Below are 19038 nucleotides of genomic sequence, written 5' to 3' on the forward strand. Positions count from 1 at the left end.
GTTTCAGTATCAAACAGATTATTTCTCTAATTTCATAGTGGTTTTTTATGAATTAGTTGAGCATATGGCGTTCAACAACTGAGGGCTAAACACAGGGAACCGAAAGACAGCCCACTGGAACTACCAAAAATTAAGGATTTTTAGAAAAAACATGACAGTAATGACTGGATGGAGTTAAACATTCAAGGAAAAAGTCTAATTTTTAATTTGACTATGGGACTGGCATTCTTCAGCACTACTTGCTCACTGCAATTCACTGGGTATTCACAGAGGAGTGTTTTGAGAAATCTGACCATTTTGCACCACATTATGGAACTTTTTTAATCTTTACGCGATCGTGCATAATGTGGTGCATTTAATCTCTGTGCAAGTGTTTCAACTTGTGATTCAGGACTGTCATGATAAGCACTGTATAAAAAACAAGTCAGGCTTTTCCTTTATTCACAACCTGAAGTAGTGATCTGACTTACCAGTGGAAATAAATTTATACAAGTCCTGAGCCTGTGTGAGATGTTTATATATGAAATATTTATCATAGAAAACAGGATTTATGCAGTGCTGCTCACTAGAGAATAATCTGTTGCTTCTCATGACCTAATCAGCTTCAAGTAAAACAACTTACATGATGTTAGGTAGCAGACATATTATATCCCCTGTAGGACACATAGTATATGTTGTAATTGAATGTGACAGTCACAATTTATCAGAGCCCAAGGATCAGAACTTTACAGTGGAAGGTTCATAAAGGAGGAATGAGATATATTGATAAAGATGTCTTGGGAGGGATTGGAGGAGGAGAATCACTTGAGCACACGCACATAAATGATGACAAGCAACTGCACTTGGCTTAGCAAGTGGCTGTTCATCAGATTTGCTCCAGTAACTCACTGTACACATTCATAGCCTAAACTGCAAAATACCTCATTAGCTAGGACCATTACAGATGGTACTTTAAGCCAAGTGTTGAAGATGTGTCAGAGAAAATGGGGAAAAAAGAGAAGTGTCCTGTACATACAGGGAACTGCTAATATGCTTACCTTTAACTAGAGTTCCTTCCTTTTGAAATTATCAAAACTTCCCTGTAAAGGAGCCTCCTGGGATGCTTTTCAGAAGAGAAATATCCTTCAAACTATTTTAGGGAACAAAGTAGCAATGGCTGTCTGCTGCATTCAGAATCCTTCTGCAACTTGCTTTACAGAAGCAACCAAACCATTTATTTTGCAACATGGCCTATTAGAAAAGTACTTCCTTCTACCACAAGTGGCATCTGATACATGGCATCTGACAGTAACATTCTACCACTCGTTCAGAGTATGTCTTTGTCTCAACAGCAATGCAAGAGATCTGCATTAATAATTTAGCAAACAATACAGAGAAAGTAAATGCATCTCTGCGGGCAGAAGGACATTTGGCCATTAGAAAATCAACATCTGAACTACATTTGATTCTTCAGGCAGTAATTTTCTTTTCCTCATGCATGAATTATTTTTGATCTTGCTTTTGTCTGAACAATCACTCACTAAGACTGTGTGTTGACTCAAAGCACTTTATAAATGTTATTCCTGGCTAACACAGTTTCAATTTTTGAACTGTGCTTTCAACTGTTACCTACAATGTACAATCTTTCCTTCCTCTCTACCATTTTGTACAGCAAAGCCTGAAGAACCAAATTCCTTTGATATTATCTCCAGTATGAAAAGAACCTTTACAGAAAGATAAATATATAAAGTTTAGAATTCATTCACAGTGCAGATTAATGACCTTTTTTGAAATGACAACATCAAGAGAAAGTGTTCGGCTGTTTTTTCTTTTTTTTTTTTGTTTGTTTGTTAGATGTATTTTTTTTTTTAATCACCTTATCAGTAGGCTTCAAAGATGTTCTTAGGAGAAAAGCTCAGTAATGTAAACATCTTTCATGACAGCTCCTTTGTCCTCACATTCAGACTGTTCAGATAAAGATGGTTTCATTATACTTCACAAAGAATAAAGCTTTCTAGGAGAGCTGGATAGTCTCAACAAGGTACTCATTATCTCACATCCTGATCACTGCAACATCTACCCCTCAAACCTTGACCAAGGCAAACTTGTTCTGCTCATGCCTCCCAGACATGGTACAAGAACCAGTACCTGATTTACAGATCAGGTCTCTCTGATTTATCATATATTTATCTATGTAACAGGATATCTTCCCACTCCCTCTCCACTCACTCCTGAAATACAAACTGCACCTTACTTTCAAAGTACTTTACAGATTAATCCCACTACAAAAAAAACATCTTTCAGTCAGTACTGGAAGACTGCAGTCAGTATTCAAACATTCCTAACTCTACCATACACAGTTTGATTTTCACAGGTGTATCTTCTGTGGGTTTATCTATCCACAAAATTATTTATTTACCTCTTTCAAACCTATCCTTATAGTACAGAAAAAACCTTACATCTATTAAGATGCTGCTATAATGACCAGTAATGTACCATTTTCTCACTATCTGTTTGAGGTCCACATCTTATTCTGAGATTGCAAGTCATGCAACTCCAAGATAGGGAGCCCTTCAACAGTGGAGCAAAGAAAGGACGCAAGTGATTCATCTTTTAGCGAACGTGAAGAGGACAGATATATATTTAGGATAAATAAGGAAATCTGTATATGCCACTTTTTTTTTCTTTTCCTGAAACAAAGACTTTTATTTACTGTCATCTTTTAAAGAAAAAAAAACAACAAATAAGTCCTATACAACTTTCAGGAAGTTGGTTATGACCAACTTAACAGAAACTCATGGTATATGCAAATATTATTACTGGTAATGTTAAGTGATACATGCAGAGGAAAGAAGGAAAATGAGTATATATAATATCTGTGGTTTAAAAAAATATTAAAAAGACTCAATCTTAATTATCACATACAAAGACTAAGCTGTGTGCATTCAGATATGCAGGCACAAACACTGTGAATGAGTATCTTTGGCTCGTTGTCAAAACAAACAAGTGGGACAGCTGGTCCATGATGCACCAGTGATTAGACCACTTGTCTAACTTGGCTGTGCACTCACAGCCTCAAACACCCACATTTTTTACTGTTTAGCTGTTTGCAATCATTAATATTAGCAGTGCTTAACATTACACTTGTCTCCACAAGGTCTCTGAGTCCTAAGACTTAACCAATGACACCAGAACACCTGTGGGTGTGTGTACAGTACCTAGAACCTTACCCTGAACATGAGTAAGGGCTTTCTGATGTTAAACAAACACAAAAAGTATTAATAACTCACTAATAAAAAGGAAGGGATGCCAATCAGAAGCCAGCCTGCTCCTCTAATCAATACACTGGCAAAAAAGCAACTTAGCTAAGATTAATTGCAATCTGCTAAATAAGGTGATTTTTCTGATAGAAAATAGCCAGCTTGTCCTACACAAGCCAGTAGATTTAAGCATCAGAATATTATGTAACCTAGCTATTCAAGGGGAAAACCACAACAATTTTTAATGACTTCTCAATTAGATTATACACAGTGAGAATTTGGGGCCTCGTTATGAGACTTTATCATCACAGAGGAAGCATTTCTCAGTGGCTGTGTAAATGCAGTAAAATTTATTTAAAAACAATAGACAGACACCTCAGAATCTGGATGTTCAGAAATCATAGAACTTGGACAATGTATATGTAAAATGGTTTATTTAACTGGATTTCCTACCTCAAAAAAGTGCACCTGTACTGCACAGGGCAGGAATCTATAATCATGTATTTTTTTATGTGTCTTTGAATTACTCATACAAACTCCAAAATTACTGCCTATATTTAGTTCACGACCAAAAGAAAACATCCCTTGTTACACCAAGTATATAGTATTGAGATAATTCCAGTCCCAAATTCCTTTCCATTTTAAAGTTTGAGGAATTCAGCTGTCACTATTTAAGTATCAAGCTTAACCAAGTTTAACAGCATTAGAACATTAAATATAATAGGCAATTTTATTTTTGGTTGCACTTCACTTTGCAGTGCAATGTAATGACTACATTACTAGTCTCTGCTGACTTAAGACAATATTTGTGAAAGATGCGACACAATTTGATGAACTTCTAGTGATTAAAATAAGAAGCACTGGAGCAAGAATATATATATTATGAAGTAAAAAAATAAGCTTTATTTTCTGAATACAAAACACAGCGTTATTTCTGTGCTACTTGCAGTACATCTGTAGTACCTTCATTACTGTATTAATACAGAAAATTTCTCTATGTATATCTACCTTGATTAAAGTCCAGGGGAAAATTTCTTACTTGAACATATCTTTTCAGAACTACTTCAAGAATTTGAAATTGTTAATTTTCATTAAGCATACAATCATGAACAGCATAAATAATACATTTTAGGAGCTACGATTCATAGGTTAATCTTTTTTTCTGCAGGATAAAGTTTAAAAAAAAAAAAAAAATCTTACCAGAATGTAGATTTTTCCATTATCCCCTTTCAAGGTGAATCTAAATGTGCTTTTTGCAGAGGACAATTCCACAAGACACTGAGCAACCATACCCTGTATGAACTGAGACCTGTTTAAAAATGAGCCCCTTATTATACGTTTCCATTAACAACTACATGGGCAAAGTCATTCATATAAATACAGTGCAAGTAGATGAGTATCTCCATACTATTGATTCCACTACATCCTACAATCACTTTTTAATGAGAGATGGGGCTTCTTTGTCTTTCTCTCCCTCAAAACATTTCCTGCAGATAAATTTTTTTGATAGCTCCACATCCTTTATTTTGACCAATATCAAATGTCAAATGCTGAATAAAAGCTTTTCCGTTTTCTTTTACACATATGAACATAAAGTTCAGAATGATGCACATATTTCAAATACAATTCACAGAAGAACATATAGTACATGACACAAGACAGCTAGATGATGTTCTATTTCATCTTAGTCTTAACTTCGATCTGAATTACTTGAAAATTCAAAAATCTTACTTCCAAATAAACAATTCAAACTTTACTTAATTTTACATAATTTAACCTTGCATTTCCATATTTAGTCATGGAAACTATTAAGTTAAAAAAAAATAAGTATTGGATTTTGGCTTATCACCTAGGTAGTGAGAAACTGCAACAAATTATACACAATCTCTTTCCTGCATCACACACAAACATAAGCAAACAAAATTTTACATGAGTGACTTCATACTACATTACCTTTACAGTGCTTAATTCTGTGATTATTACATAAAATGTGACAGCACTTTTTTATTATATATAATTATTCAAGAAATTAAAATGTTACTGTATTTCAAGCATCCCTTCTAAAACACTAACTTGAGCAAATTACTTGGGTTTTTTTCAATGTTTATTACCTGGGTTTTGGGCTGAAATTTCCATCAGATGGCTGAATAATCACCTCAGTGACATAATATTTAATGGTATCTAAAACGACAAAGACATTTTTCAAGTACAGTAGAATAACCGACTTGTTAAGAGTAGACTGCAAATCACTTTATCACTATAGTAATTAAGCTTCTGTTCAGCACTCAATTAAGAGGTGCAGCAGGTAGTCAAATTCTGCTTTGGTTTGGGGGAGGAGAAGCAAACAATAAGAGATAACATACATTGCCAGAAGAAAACTGCTCTGAGCTAATTACATGATCAGCAATTTATCATTCATATCGATCCTTGTTTAATGATGAGAACAATCATCTTGAAACAAAGCAAGAGCTCAAGCCAAACCTGAAAGATGAATCGAAAGGACTTTCCTAAAGTACCGAGATCAGCACAGCTTGCATAAGTATTTTAGTACCCTCTGCTGCAGTGAATCACAAGAGACAGTTTTAATAACAGCACACACAGGGGAATAATTTTCTTCTTTGCTCAAAGAGCGGAATAGAACTTCTTTCCAAAAACCGCACTAACTCTACACTAATACTGCACACATTCTGGGTTTCAATGTAATTGTTCCCAAAAAGCTCCACTGTGCCTTTAACACTAAATGGAAGTGTTTGAGTACAGAATTTAATCCCCATCAGTAAAGTCAGGTCAAAGATGATCATATTGAAGCTCTGGGTCTATGCTACAAACAGTCCAACCAGAGGACCATCAGAACAGGTTAAACATACACAGTAATAAACTTCATTCCACTAAGCTTTAGCATGTGAACAACAGTAAAGATTCATCAGTTCCATAAATTTTAAGGGTTGAAGGGACTGTGTTACCTGATCTCCATCCACACACACCATTAAAACTGGATGAAAGCAAGCATTTCAGGAAGACACTTGATCTGCTTTAAATAATCCAAAGTCTTAACAATCCCACCCTTTCTCCAGATAAATACTACACTTTTTTAATTATCCTTTGTTGGGAAATTATATGCTACCTTTGAGTGTAATTTTAGTCTGCTCCATGCTGTCCCTACTTCTCAGAGACAGGAGGAAAAGAAGCCAATTTACTCACCCTAGCTACCCAGGTGTTAACCTGGTAAGGCATTTGTGCTACTGCTGCAAGGGCATTGGGAATGAGGAAGATGTTTGCCTGGTGAGAGACAAAGGGTAGGATTTCCCAAGAATAAAAATCACACAAGTATAGGGGGATAGATTTGGGGAATTTCAAAGGCTGACAGGGGCATTTCAAAGGCAAATCTGGCCTCCACAGCTACACCACTAATCCAGTTTTATCTGGCACTGGTATCTGCTCATGAGGAAGCAGCAAAGCATGACAGTCAAGTCTGCTCCATATTCTCGTGCCACAAAGAGGGTTCTGCCTAGATTTATACCATATATTTCTGTCTAGTCTTTCTGTCTGTTTTTTGAACTCTATGTAGATTTTCTATAGTACTTAAGAAACATGGATATTTATCTAACTTCAGCCATGCTCAGAGGACCAAATCCTTGCACACCTACACAGTATTTTCCTTTTCCCATACCCACTGATCATATCAATTACTGGCTGCTACAGCTATCTGAAGGCTAGATTAAGGCATCTATTCTACTAATCACAAAGATCTGTGAAGCTCTTTCCAAATACTGCTTTCCCAAAGTCACAACCTGCTTGGCTGGCTTTCATACATCTTACCTTCAATTTGGTTTTATTAAAGCCTGTACTGTTCAAATCTCTGTTCAGGACAATTGGAACCTTCAGTAACAGACACCCTTCTGTCTTGCATCTCCTCATGACTTATTTCTTAAACAAGCTTGCATTTTCTGAGAAGTTTTTATGTTCTCCAGATCTTTGAACTGAGCCAGGCTCATGCTGACTGATGCAGTGGAGTAGAGAATAAAAGAATGAACCCTGCTAGTAACAATCTTAACATTGCTTCTCTCCTGTTAATAACTGCCTTTTAAAAACCACCAGAGACTCATCTTTACACTACCTCAGGTAAACCCTGCTGATTCAATATAATGACAGCTTTTAAACCAATAATCTCATCATCTCATCACCAAATGATGATGAGAGAACCTATTTCTTTGACAAAGGCTTCCTTCCCGTAAGACCAGGCTGGTTGTCAGCAATCATATCCTTAGCTTCTAGTTCTGTGTTATCAAATTGTGAATTAACCTTTCCATTATTCTGTAGGACTGACAGGTCTCCTTTTTCACTTAAACTCGAATCATGCATTGAGTCTTCTAAAACTCTGGAATTAGCCCAATGCACCACAGGAAAAAGGATGAGGAAAAACCCCACTGTAACTCACTTTCAAGGTCTAATGGTGGAAGCAACAACCTCATCTGTTCCAGAAGGGAATAAGATAAACACATGAATCAGCGCTACACCTTACTGATAAAACTATTTTCCAGAGTTTTTAACCTCCAGTGCTCAATGGCTAATACAGTGACATCTAGTTTGGTTTTGTACATCCCATACCTGATGATACTGTTTCTCCCAGCATTGTCTTGCAGCGCTTACAAACTACTCTGGTATTTTCCTTTGATTTCTGTAGGACAAAGAAATGTCATTTAAATGTCACTCAGTTATTCTGAAAAAAGAATGCATAATTTTACCATACCCTCCAGAGCAGACAGTGAACTTTGTACTTGTTTCTGTTCTCTTTATGTTTACGTGCACACAGATTCGCACTGACTACTTTAGCTTTCTACACTTTGACTTGCTTGCAGGTTTCACACTAGTTTTAAAATCCGGCAATATATGCCGACCACAAAGCACAACCTGTAATAGCTAAAAGGGTAATCTCATAATACTGAGTGACTGGATGATAAAATGACAATGGAAATTTGATCATACAGGTAAAATAATGCACATGAAAAGAAGTATTCTAAAATACATCCATAAAATACAATGCTGCAATGTGACTGGCATCTATTAGTAAAACGTTCTAGCCACTGTGAACAGTTTTACAGGAATACCAGTTCACTGTTCAGCCAAGAGCAGAAAATGTCTACAGAGCATTTTGAATTACTAAGAAACAGCTGAAGAACACATCATAGCATGATATTCCAGAAAGGTGTAGCGCATTCTGTTCTTGAGCAACCCCACTCCCTCAATTCAAGCAAAACCAGAAAAGGTATTGACAAAGAATAATAATCAGAGGTGGAAAACAGTTTTCATTTGTGGCAAGAGAACACACATAATGGGAGAAAGCATGAAAGACAGAAAGCTGAGGGTATCACTGACATACATTAAATAACAAAAATTTAGGAAAAGCTGAAGAGGAAAGAAACATTTACTCTCATAGGTCATATTATGAAATTATAACCTGGCTTGTATTAAAGTATTTTTCACACAATACATAATGCAGTTTGGTACTCACTACAGGAAAGTATTTTTCATATTAAAAGTACACACAAGTTCCAAAAAAGTCTTCAGAAATTCAGGGGAAGCAATGTTCATCAAGGGCTTATTAAAAACAAAGACTGCGGATAACATCTGGTTCAAGAAGTCTCTACACTGGCCAAAACATCATTCAATACTTGCCTTATGCTTATGTATCCAATGCTGCCTACTGAAAAAGACCTCATTTCTGAATGAACCTGTGATCTGCCCTAGTAGATCCACTGTTAATATTTAAATTCAGCATCAGTATAAAGATACAAGTATGAACAACTCCTTCTTTAATCCAAAATCTAATCTCCAGAACTGGATCTATGCTGGTTTATTAACCTGGGTGTAGCACAGTAAGTACAGCTCTGGTCTGGAAACAGTCTGTAAATATAATCACAGTGATGCTCCTGGGTTAATAAACCCTTCTGGAGCCAGAAATCCTGAGAATGCAATGAGAAGACATCTAAATTGGATTTTTAAATGTGGTCTTCATATAATCAACGTTATTGTTCATGCAGTATACAGTGCATAAAAATACCTATGTGTACTCAAACAACTACTGTTTATTGGCTTGGTTTATAAATCCAAACCAGTCATTATCAACTTGAGAAATCATATTGCAGCACGTGCCTACAAGAATAGTATCCAAATTTAGCACAAATTAAACTAGTTGAGAGGAAAAAACTCCAAATTTATCTTTTTCAGTAACCTTTGTAAAATATGATGACAGTTTCCATGAACTGCACAAAATACACATGCGCTCTCCAGGAAGCATGGCTTCTCTTCACCACTATCATGCTCCTTAGTGTTCAAATTTTAAAATGTATGATGCTGATGCGCCAGACTGATGTCCAGAACAAACAGTGGCGCTCTGTGGCTTTATTACACCACAAAATTCTTAAAAGAAAACAAACAAACAAACAAAAATAAAAAAAATCTTCAACCCCATCAGCAATCAGCATGAAGTAAATCCAACGGCCCTAGCTATACCAGCTATACTTCTCATCTTACAAAGGTAACTTTTAAGATACATCCATTACACAGGTTTCAGAACATGGGTTGTGGATTTTCAGACTATGCAGATTTCCAAGCACAACCATCCTAATAAAATAAAAAATAATGCATTGTTAATTTATTTAGTCTAATTCAGGTGCCCTGAAGTACAGGTGGTCTGTGATTAGGCAAGTGATGAAAGCGATTATAGACAAGTGAAACAGACATCCTGGGCCCATTTTTTCAATTTCTGTACGGAAAGGTTTAAGTACTTCCTGCTGCAAGGATAGGGAAGTAGTAAACAAGGGAGACAGAGGAGATACACACACCAGTCTGGACCATTAAGTAGGTTGGTTGTGCTTAGTCTAACAGTCTAACAATCTGGCACTAAAATATAGCCAAATGCCAGATCATATATTGAGGAACAACATGGACAAAAGAGCCTGTGATGATAACATAAAGGAACACTGGAAGGAGTAAAGGAATAGTGGAAGACAGCAAAAGTCAGAAGAATTTAGATGATGGCAGCTAACCAAGCCAGAGTTACTAATGAAATGCTACAAATGAAAGGGCAAATATGATCTCTGACTGCATAAACAACTGAATAGTCGAAATGGATAAATGGAAAAATATAACATCTTTGGAATTAGTGAGACGATTACTGCAAAAATGGATCTATGAAGTATGCTAAAAATTTGGAAAACTGTTTGGAAAGCTGCTACAAAAATAATTTATAGAAAATAGATACACTTAGAGATAAAAATAGATACAGAGTTGTAATTCTTAGTGTGCTTAATTTAATAAGAAGGCATGAAAGAGTCAATACAATTAACCACTGAAACACCTTATGAAAGAATGTGATAAAACTTCCATCATTTGAAGTATTAAATCAATACTGAACATCTTTCTCAAAGCCATAGCTCAGACAGAACTGGTGGATTTGATGCTGGAAATACCTAACAGAGTTCTCTGGTCGGTACTATGCAAATAATAAAATGAACAGAAAGGACCACTCCACAAAAAATGGAAAGCATCCCACATGGAATGTAAACTTACAATCACAAAGTCCTGCTTGCTCCTCACAAGCCAGGAATCAAACTAAAAGCCCCAAGGAGAGCCTAACAGCCTCTGTTAAAGCTTCAGAGAGCTGCCTATGTTGGAAGAATAGACCCCTTGTTATGGATATCAGAAACGACATTTGGTTCATATATCCTTTCCCAATTCCTACCTTGCTACTCCTCTCAAACACACACAGTAAAATAACTTGTTTAACTTGCTGAGCATGGATAAGTAGACAGGGTTTTGTGAAAACCAATATTTGAGGCTGGTAAAAGTATTTCACAGTACAAGTATACAGATATAGTACTTCCTTGAAAGCTACAACTTGTATGGGTTTTTTTTCTGACTACAGTCACAGGTGCTAGCTGAGAATTGTGCAGTATGGTACCTAAACCCACCACTAACTCATTGTATCATGCTTCAATGGAAAAAGCAATAGTTTTAGCCTGACTAATTAAATCAATATATCTATTTGACAACTTGCAGCTGCTGGCAATCTGCAGATGGAGGTAGATCACTAGCCTAGTATTTTCTGTTTCTATTCCTAAGGATCCCTGATATGGTGTCAGGAAAAATATTTTCCCCAAGAGATACTATTAGGATGCTGTGAGACCATGTGACAGTTAAAAACTACGTTACACTGGAAGACTAATAGATGTGAAAAATATGTTTGCAATGGACGGATGCTGTCTTGGTCCCACTGGAGGCTGGAAAAGATTGTTTAAGCATCTCTGGTACATTCTTGTTACTATTTTGGTCATAAGCAAACACTTTCCAAAGAACTGCAATGCAATTAAAAAAAGAACTTTCATACTGGGGCAGACTGCAACAGTATTCTCTGAAATGAGAACATTTATGCCAATAGCAATCTATCTTGCCTCTAACTTTCTATTACCCGTATTATGGAAGAATTTTCTGTTTCAGTATGAGAGTTATTTTCCTTATTAGTCCAGTTTCTGCTGGATCTCACAGTTCTTCTCATTTACATGGCAAACTAGTGATGCTGGAAATAAGCAAACACAAAAATGAAAATTCATTGCTAATGTGAGATGTAGAAAGAGGGGTTTAACACAAACAAGGAAAGAATTCTCAACTTCAATGCAAGTTTAGGAAGCAAACATGAAAATTCATCACACTAAACTACTACTGTATGCCTCTGACAGAAAATAGCCTCCTCCCTTATTCAAAAGTTCTGCTGTTTTCCTGGTTTGACCCACGTGTCAGTAACATCTTTGTCCCACATCCTTTTAGCCCGTTTCTGCCCCAAAACCAACCCTATTCTGGCAAACATTCTGTTTGGTTGATTGAAGAAGAGTGTTGGGCAGAGTGCTCCCCTGTCTCTGGGCTGCAATATGAACTCCATGAACCCCGCTTCTTCCTGTCTTTGTTCCCATTGTTCTAAGACCTTTTTTAAGACTACTGAAATGTGAGATAATTAATTTTGGAGATCTCTGGCAGAAAGCATTGTCCTCCTGGAAATTCAGAATCTTCTGCTCAGGCCCCTTCTTAAGGGTACTTAGAAAAAATAACTTCAACTGCCACAGAGTTAATCCAAATTAATCTGCTTCTCCCATGCTGATATCCTTTCAGGGTATCAGTTCTTATTTTCCTCCCCACATATTGTGCTTTTCAAAGAACAATGGAACGAGAAACCAAAGACCAAAGCTGCAACACCTGCAGATAGCGACTGTAGGACAGAACTGTTCCCCAAGCTGATGGCTTGCTGGGATGCATTGCACCAGCAACCACTGACCTGTGAGAATTCCAGTGATTTAATGGGGAACAGTACAAATCCCTAATGATGATAAGCAGCAGGCAGGAATCAGAGTCTCTGGTGTTACTTCTCAACAGATTAAAAGTTTCAGGTTGGGAATCTGTACATAGCTAGTAATCAGCTGCAAGAGGCATAAATTGCCAAGGCAGCAACCATTCCCACAACTGCAGAAGGATTTCAGTAATTAGGCATAACACATGGTATTTGAAGAAAAGATGGTATCTACAGGTGCAAACTTTGTCAGCACAAATACAGACAAGCAGAAGATTAATAGAAAAGGCTTTACTGAAATGTAGGCTTTGGTGAACTACCTGCATATTCTTGACCTTTTATACAACTGGTAGATTTCCAAGATGAGTAAAGCACTGAATTTTCTTTCTCCGTGGGCTTTGTCCAGCCATTGAAACATCACTATCCCTACGAATTCTTCTTTTCCTGGGCAACAATAAATTTTGGTATTCCTAAGGCAAATGACAGTCTTCTTCCTAGAGGATCAACACTAGGATCTATCCCCCACAGAACATCTCAGAAACATTAACATGAAGAGTTATAATCTGCAGTGGCAAGTCACTTTCACTAGACAGAGCTAGTCAAACAAACTCCATTTTCTTACTATATTCTAAGAGTATAAAATAGCCACATCTGAACCCAAAACTCATTCTGATTTTTCTTTCTAGAGCTACAAAAAAAGAAAAAAATATTAATAAAAATCATACCTTCCTTTGATCACATTTATGGTTATGCATCCAGTCACAATTTAAGAAGAAGCGGCATTAATCCAGTTTCCTCTTCATTCTTCACTCCACTATCCTTTGACAAATGCTTAACCCATTACAGTTATTATCTCACTAAATGTTGGTGTCCTTCACTTGGGATATATTTTTGGGGAAATATTCGGGTTTAGAACTACATAATTAAATAGTTTCTAATTCAGTTTATAGGAAGACGTTCTTCTTGCATATCTAGGTCAATATCAAGACCATGGTGCATGCTTTAGTAAATGTAAATCATAGCTTAGAATATTTTCTGGTTTCTGTACAAGAGAATGTCAACAACTTCCTAGGACCTTCAAAACAGCTCTATAATACATACAAATTAAATAAACAAATGACAAAAAAAGTGTTTTACAATGAAAAAAGTCCAAATACATTCACTTAAGAATTATTCAAACAAAATACTTTACCAAGTTGGAGCAACTCTGAGAAGTATGGTGTCCAGTCTCTGAGCAGCACATGGGAGATTCAGGCACATGTGATTCACTCCCTGAATGCATCAGAAAAAAAGTGTCACCAAGAAAACAGTCACCATGCTGAGGGTGCAAAGTGCTTCTGGCAAAGGGGTTGGGGTGACAACACCACTCTTCAACTAAAGCACTCCAGTTTTCACTTGGTAGAGGAAGCACTCTGAGGAATTTCCTAAAAGGGAAGAAGAAAAAATGTATTTCGATATATTACATTATTTTCTAAGACACTAAAAGAGAGCTTAGACTCCTTACAAAAAAGTGGGAAGTACAGCATTTTCTCAAAAGGAAGTGCTTGAACCTCCTTTCAGTCAGAAACACTTTCCTTGTATGCTTTTTGAGAAAGCAATGGCTGTATTTTTCCTCCTACGTTTGTGATGAAGCATTTCCCAAGGGGGAATCTCCAATGATTGTAAGGCAGAAATTGGCATAAACTCTCTTGAAATGCATCACCTTGCAGAAATAAAACAGTTCTAGCCAGTCATGAAAAATATAACAATGGATATTTTGCAATTACAGTTATTATTACTTCTTGTAGAGTTTCCTTGCACCAAATGTTGATATAAAAACTACAGAAACAGACTGCTGCAACAGCAAGGGAAAGCACGTCCTCTGAAGCCCCTCAAAGTCAAATACCAGACTTGGAAAAAGCTAAATCCTGACAAAAATACCACAGAATACCTTCATCAAAAAAAAAAAAAAGGATAATACAATCTTAATTTAGATTTAGATTCAAGATTCAACTTTCAGAAGTCACATGCAAAATAAAACTCAAATCCCTTTCTTCTGAGACTGTATAGACCAAAGAAGCTGTTCCAGGCAATACCAGACTTTGCTTTCATTATCAGTTGTACTGGGTTTGCATGGCAAAGTTTTGTTAGCTGAGGGGGGCTACAGGGATGGCTTCTGTGAGAAGCTGCTGAAAGCTTCCCCAGTATCTGATGGAGCCAATGCCAAATGGCTCCAAGACAGATCCACTGCTGGCCAAAGCTGAGCCCATCGGTGATGGTGGTAGCGCCTCTGTGGTAACATATTTAAGATGGGGAAAAAACTGCTGTGCAACAGCAGCCTGGAGAGAGGAGTGAGAATATGTGTGAAAAACAGCTCTGCAGACACCAGTATCAGTGAAGGAGAGTAGAGGTGTCCCAGGCACCAGAGCAGAGACTTCCCTCCAGCCCATGGTGAGGCAGGTTGTTCGCTGCAGCCTACGGAGGTCCATGGTGAAACAGATCTCCACCTGCAGCCCATGGTGGACTCTACACTGGAGCAGGGGGATGTGCCCAAAAGAGGCTGTGACCCTGTAGGAAGCCTGTGCTGGAGCAGGCTCCTGGCAGGACCCACACTGAAACAGGTTTGTTGACAGGACTTGCAACCCTGGGGCAGAACCTACACTGGAACAGTCAGCTCTTGAAGGACTGTACCCCATGGAAGGGACCCACATCGGAGCAGTGTGTGAAGAACTGCGGTCTGGGGCAGGACTCACGCTGGAGAAGTTTATGCAGGACTGTTTCCCATGGGAGGGACTCCATGCTGGAGCAGGGGAGGAATGTGAGGAGTCCTCCTTGAGGAGGAATGAGTGGCAGAGACATGTGATGAACTGACTGAACCTGTACCACTGATGGGAAGAGGTTGAGAATCCAGGAACGAAGCCCAGAAGAAGGGAGGGTTGGGGTAAGGTGTTTTTAAGATTTAGGGTTCATTTCTTATTTCCTGCTTTGATTTGATTGATAATTGTCCTGGTTTCAGCTGAGATAGAGTTATTTTTATTCCTAGTACCTGCTGCAGTGCTGCCTTTTGGTTTTAGTCTTGAGAACAGTGCTGATAGCACACCGATGTTTTAGTTGTTGCTAAGTAGCACTTACCCTGATCAAGTTCTTTTCAGTCTCTCATGCTCTGCCAGTGAGAAGGGGCACTCTAATGGGGGTAATGTAAGGGTAATGGAAAAGAATCCAACAGCATAACCTCAGCCTCTGAAGAGCTATCAAATTCATGGAAAGAAATAGACTAAGCCAGGGGATTTTAAGACAGGTATAGAGTCCATTTTCTTGCATCAAGGAAGAAGCACTTACATTTAAGCCATTACTAACATATTTCTCTAATCCAGTCTTTAAAATGATGGCTTCCTCTGCAGTCTCTAACAGTAAAAACAAAAAGCTTTAGAGTACATTTGAGGGTTGGTTTGTTGTTTTTTTCTTTTAAGCTAAATTCCTCTCACTTCAGCTGAAGACTACTGCCACCTTCTTTGCAACAACTTTTTACGCATTGGAAGTCTTGCATCTTCTCCACAGCCTTATCTAAAATAAATCCCATTTATTTCAATTTCTTCCCAAAGGTAGAATTTTCTAGACACTAGTTTTTTTCTTATTATAGACACTTTCCTATTAATTCACACTTCAGTTAGTTCCCCCTCAAACAGTTCTGTAACTTCCCTTCAATCACAGGGCCTGTGCTACCACTGTTATATTCACTCTCCCTGGGGAGACCAAACACAAATTTTGTAGCTAAAAGTACTGACTACACTCCTGTCTTCCTTTTGAAAGAGCTGGAACAGAAGGTGCTGGATACACTGGCAGCTCCACTCTTTTGTCTTAATAATTTTTAGTGATACCATTTGAGGGGCTCAAAGGTTTCCTGCAAGGAGAAATACCAAGCAAAGAGCCATGAAAATGCCTTCTTCCTTTTTCCTTTATCAAAAACTCTGACTGCATCACTTTATAGGATGCAGAACCAAAAGACGTAAACTCCATGCATATGAATTTGATGTGCTGAAATTCAGGAAAACACCCACTCAGAGACAAAAATACAAAAGTACAAAATGTTTTGAAAGCAAATGTTACTGACTAGAAATTAGAAGTTTCATTACTCTACAAATGTATCAAAATAAGACTTATTACTAGACTTTCTGATGAGACATTTCAGAGGAGAAAGTCAGGAAATCCTCACTCAGTTACATTCAAGCCAGCCATAAATCCATATATAGGACAAGAAAGTAACAGGAGTTTACCACATTTTTGTTATCATTATGTGTATTAGGAGTGACATACATCATAAAGGCTGCAGGTGCATCTCTAACAGTTCTTATATATGCAGCTGAAGCTGTCAAAATTGTTTATCAGAAGAGCCAGAAAATGCAGTAGCTTTTTATTAAAATTCTCTTTCACTCTGCAGACTTTGTAAGGAAGAGAAGTAAAGCTGAGTTACACAGCTAAGAAACAGCTCTTGTGTTTCCCAAATTCAGCATCCCTGAACTATGTGAAGGTTGGCTTTGCTTAAGAGATAGAAGGGAACCGTGGTCAACATCCCCATTCTGAGCAACCATTCTACAATTACAGCATGATGACTGAAGGGAATTTATAAGAGACTGAGCAGAACTGAAGAGGATCCCTGAAAGTGTAGAGAAAGAAAGAAGCCCAGGCTCAAGTTTTCTGACTTTTATTCTCTTCAACATACCAAAAATGTCAACTGCTAATAGACTATATGTATTTTTAAATCAATGAAAACTATGACCATCTGCAATATTTTCAAGCCAAAATGTTACAGCTTTTTGTTTGCACCACAAAACAAGAAGCAATTATGATGACTGCAAAGAGATTCTGTATGAACAAAAAGCATAGCTCTCAAAGCAGAAATTTTACACCTAGGGAAGTCCAGCTACAAAAGTCCAGCTTGTCACTCAAAGACAAGCAGGAAAAGAATCCAGATTTCCCAGGTTCCAGGGCAAAGCATCAACTCCCTTTGTAAGGTGTTTCTACTTTCCAGACAGAATGAAATCAAGAAATAAATGAGTAAATGGTGAAAAACTGTTACAGGTAATTTTGCTTTTAGTCATCCATAGCGCTTCAAAAGTGTTCTCATCTATCAATTTCAAACTAAATACCTTTCAGGTGTCTCTCTAAGTACACAAAATAACATGAATATCAAGCACTATGGCATTTATCACTACAAATACAAGACACTGCAGTACTCACCGGTCTTTTACTATGATGTCACCACACGACTGACAGTAAAAGACATAATTCTTCTGTGGTTTAAGGCTTTCCCTCCAAGTAGAAACCAAATCTGTAGATAGAAGATATACTAGTCTTAAAAACTGGGTAAAACTTTCAGACACTTGTACAAAAAAAATCCTGCCAAGTACCTCAAACTAATAAAATCTGAGAATCTAACAAACAAAACAAATGCTGACATTTTAAACACTGCCTTTATTTATTTTCCTGTAGAAGCAAGTACTGAGATTTAGGAAAAACATGCCATCTCCACCTCATGCCCCATACTGCTAAGAATACATGAATAATTATTTTAAAGGTGCAAATCCTCTCCACAGGGGGAGATGAGGTATTGATATGTTATACTATAAATTAAAATTCAATGCCACCGTTTTTAATGATATTTCTGCTAATCAGTGTCTCTGCAGTATGAGGACACATCACAATATGTAACCCCAAATAGTCAGAGCTTGGAGGGGGGGAGGAGGGAGGAGTACATTAACTTAAAATATTCAGGCAGGTAAGATACCAACCACTGTGGGACCACCTGAGGAACAGATAGCGAGCAATACCCTCTGCAGGCCAGCAAAGCAAAAACAGTCTCACAAAAGCCAGCTTAGACAACTTTTCCAAATTAAAAAGGAGCTATAAAAGCCTCCACAAATCATCAAATAACATGAGGTGGAGAAAAGTAAAACTGTAAGCCTAGATCTATATATGATTATGTTTTGAGCTGCCCACTTTCTCAAGCTTAAGAATCAAAGTATATTCTCAGCACTGACATTCAGTATTTAAGATTCAGATTGAAAGCACATACGAAAAGTACTTTAAAAGGCTGAAGAATTTCATGGAAGAGACAACTGGTTTTCCATACTAATACAAAATATTAAAGGTAACTAAGGTTATCCAAGGCATGTATCAATTACCATCTGGTTTGCATACACGTTTTTCATTGGAATGACTTTCAAAGGTAAATTTAAAAAACCTGATCTTCGGTCTTTTGAAACATGCCTCATTAATTAAGACACATTAAATAATTTTTATATAATTAAACTGTCAAAGTATATGCATAATTACTGATTAATGTAAAGATACAACCTTGGCATACCATAAAATCAAAAAAGTATTCCACCATGTTTCTGGTGCTGAAGCCATCATTGCACATCACATACTTTATTGGTAGTATCTACTTCAAAACCACAGAATGACAATTTTGTGTTATTT

The 19038-nt window shown here is 37.2% G+C and overlaps 1 protein-coding gene across 7 annotated transcripts in view; it reads right to left on the reverse strand.

The window, feature by feature from the left end:
• The window catches only part of UBE3D (ubiquitin protein ligase E3D), an 85584-nt gene that overhangs the window by 64762 nt on the left and 1784 nt on the right, over positions 1-19038 (reverse strand). For all 7 annotated transcript variants that reach the window (XM_062608273.1, XM_062608268.1, XM_062608270.1 and 4 more), the window contains exons 3-7: positions 17797-17887; positions 13772-14003; positions 7848-7917; positions 5351-5420; positions 4440-4548 (exon numbers count right to left, since the gene is read on the reverse strand). In XM_062608273.1, the coding sequence (XP_062464257.1) occupies positions 4440-4548; positions 5351-5420; positions 7848-7917; positions 13772-14003; positions 17797-17887 (572 nt within the window). The remainder of the gene's footprint in view (positions 1-4439; positions 4549-5350; positions 5421-7847; positions 7918-13771; positions 14004-17796; positions 17888-19038) is intronic.

Source organism: Pezoporus occidentalis, unplaced genomic scaffold, assembly GCF_034315485.1.
Source record: "Pezoporus occidentalis ecotype Australia unplaced genomic scaffold, CSIRO_AGI_Poc_V1 ctg13, whole genome shotgun sequence".
In the NCBI taxonomy this organism is placed as follows: domain Eukaryota; kingdom Metazoa; phylum Chordata; class Aves; order Psittaciformes; family Psittacidae; genus Pezoporus; species Pezoporus occidentalis.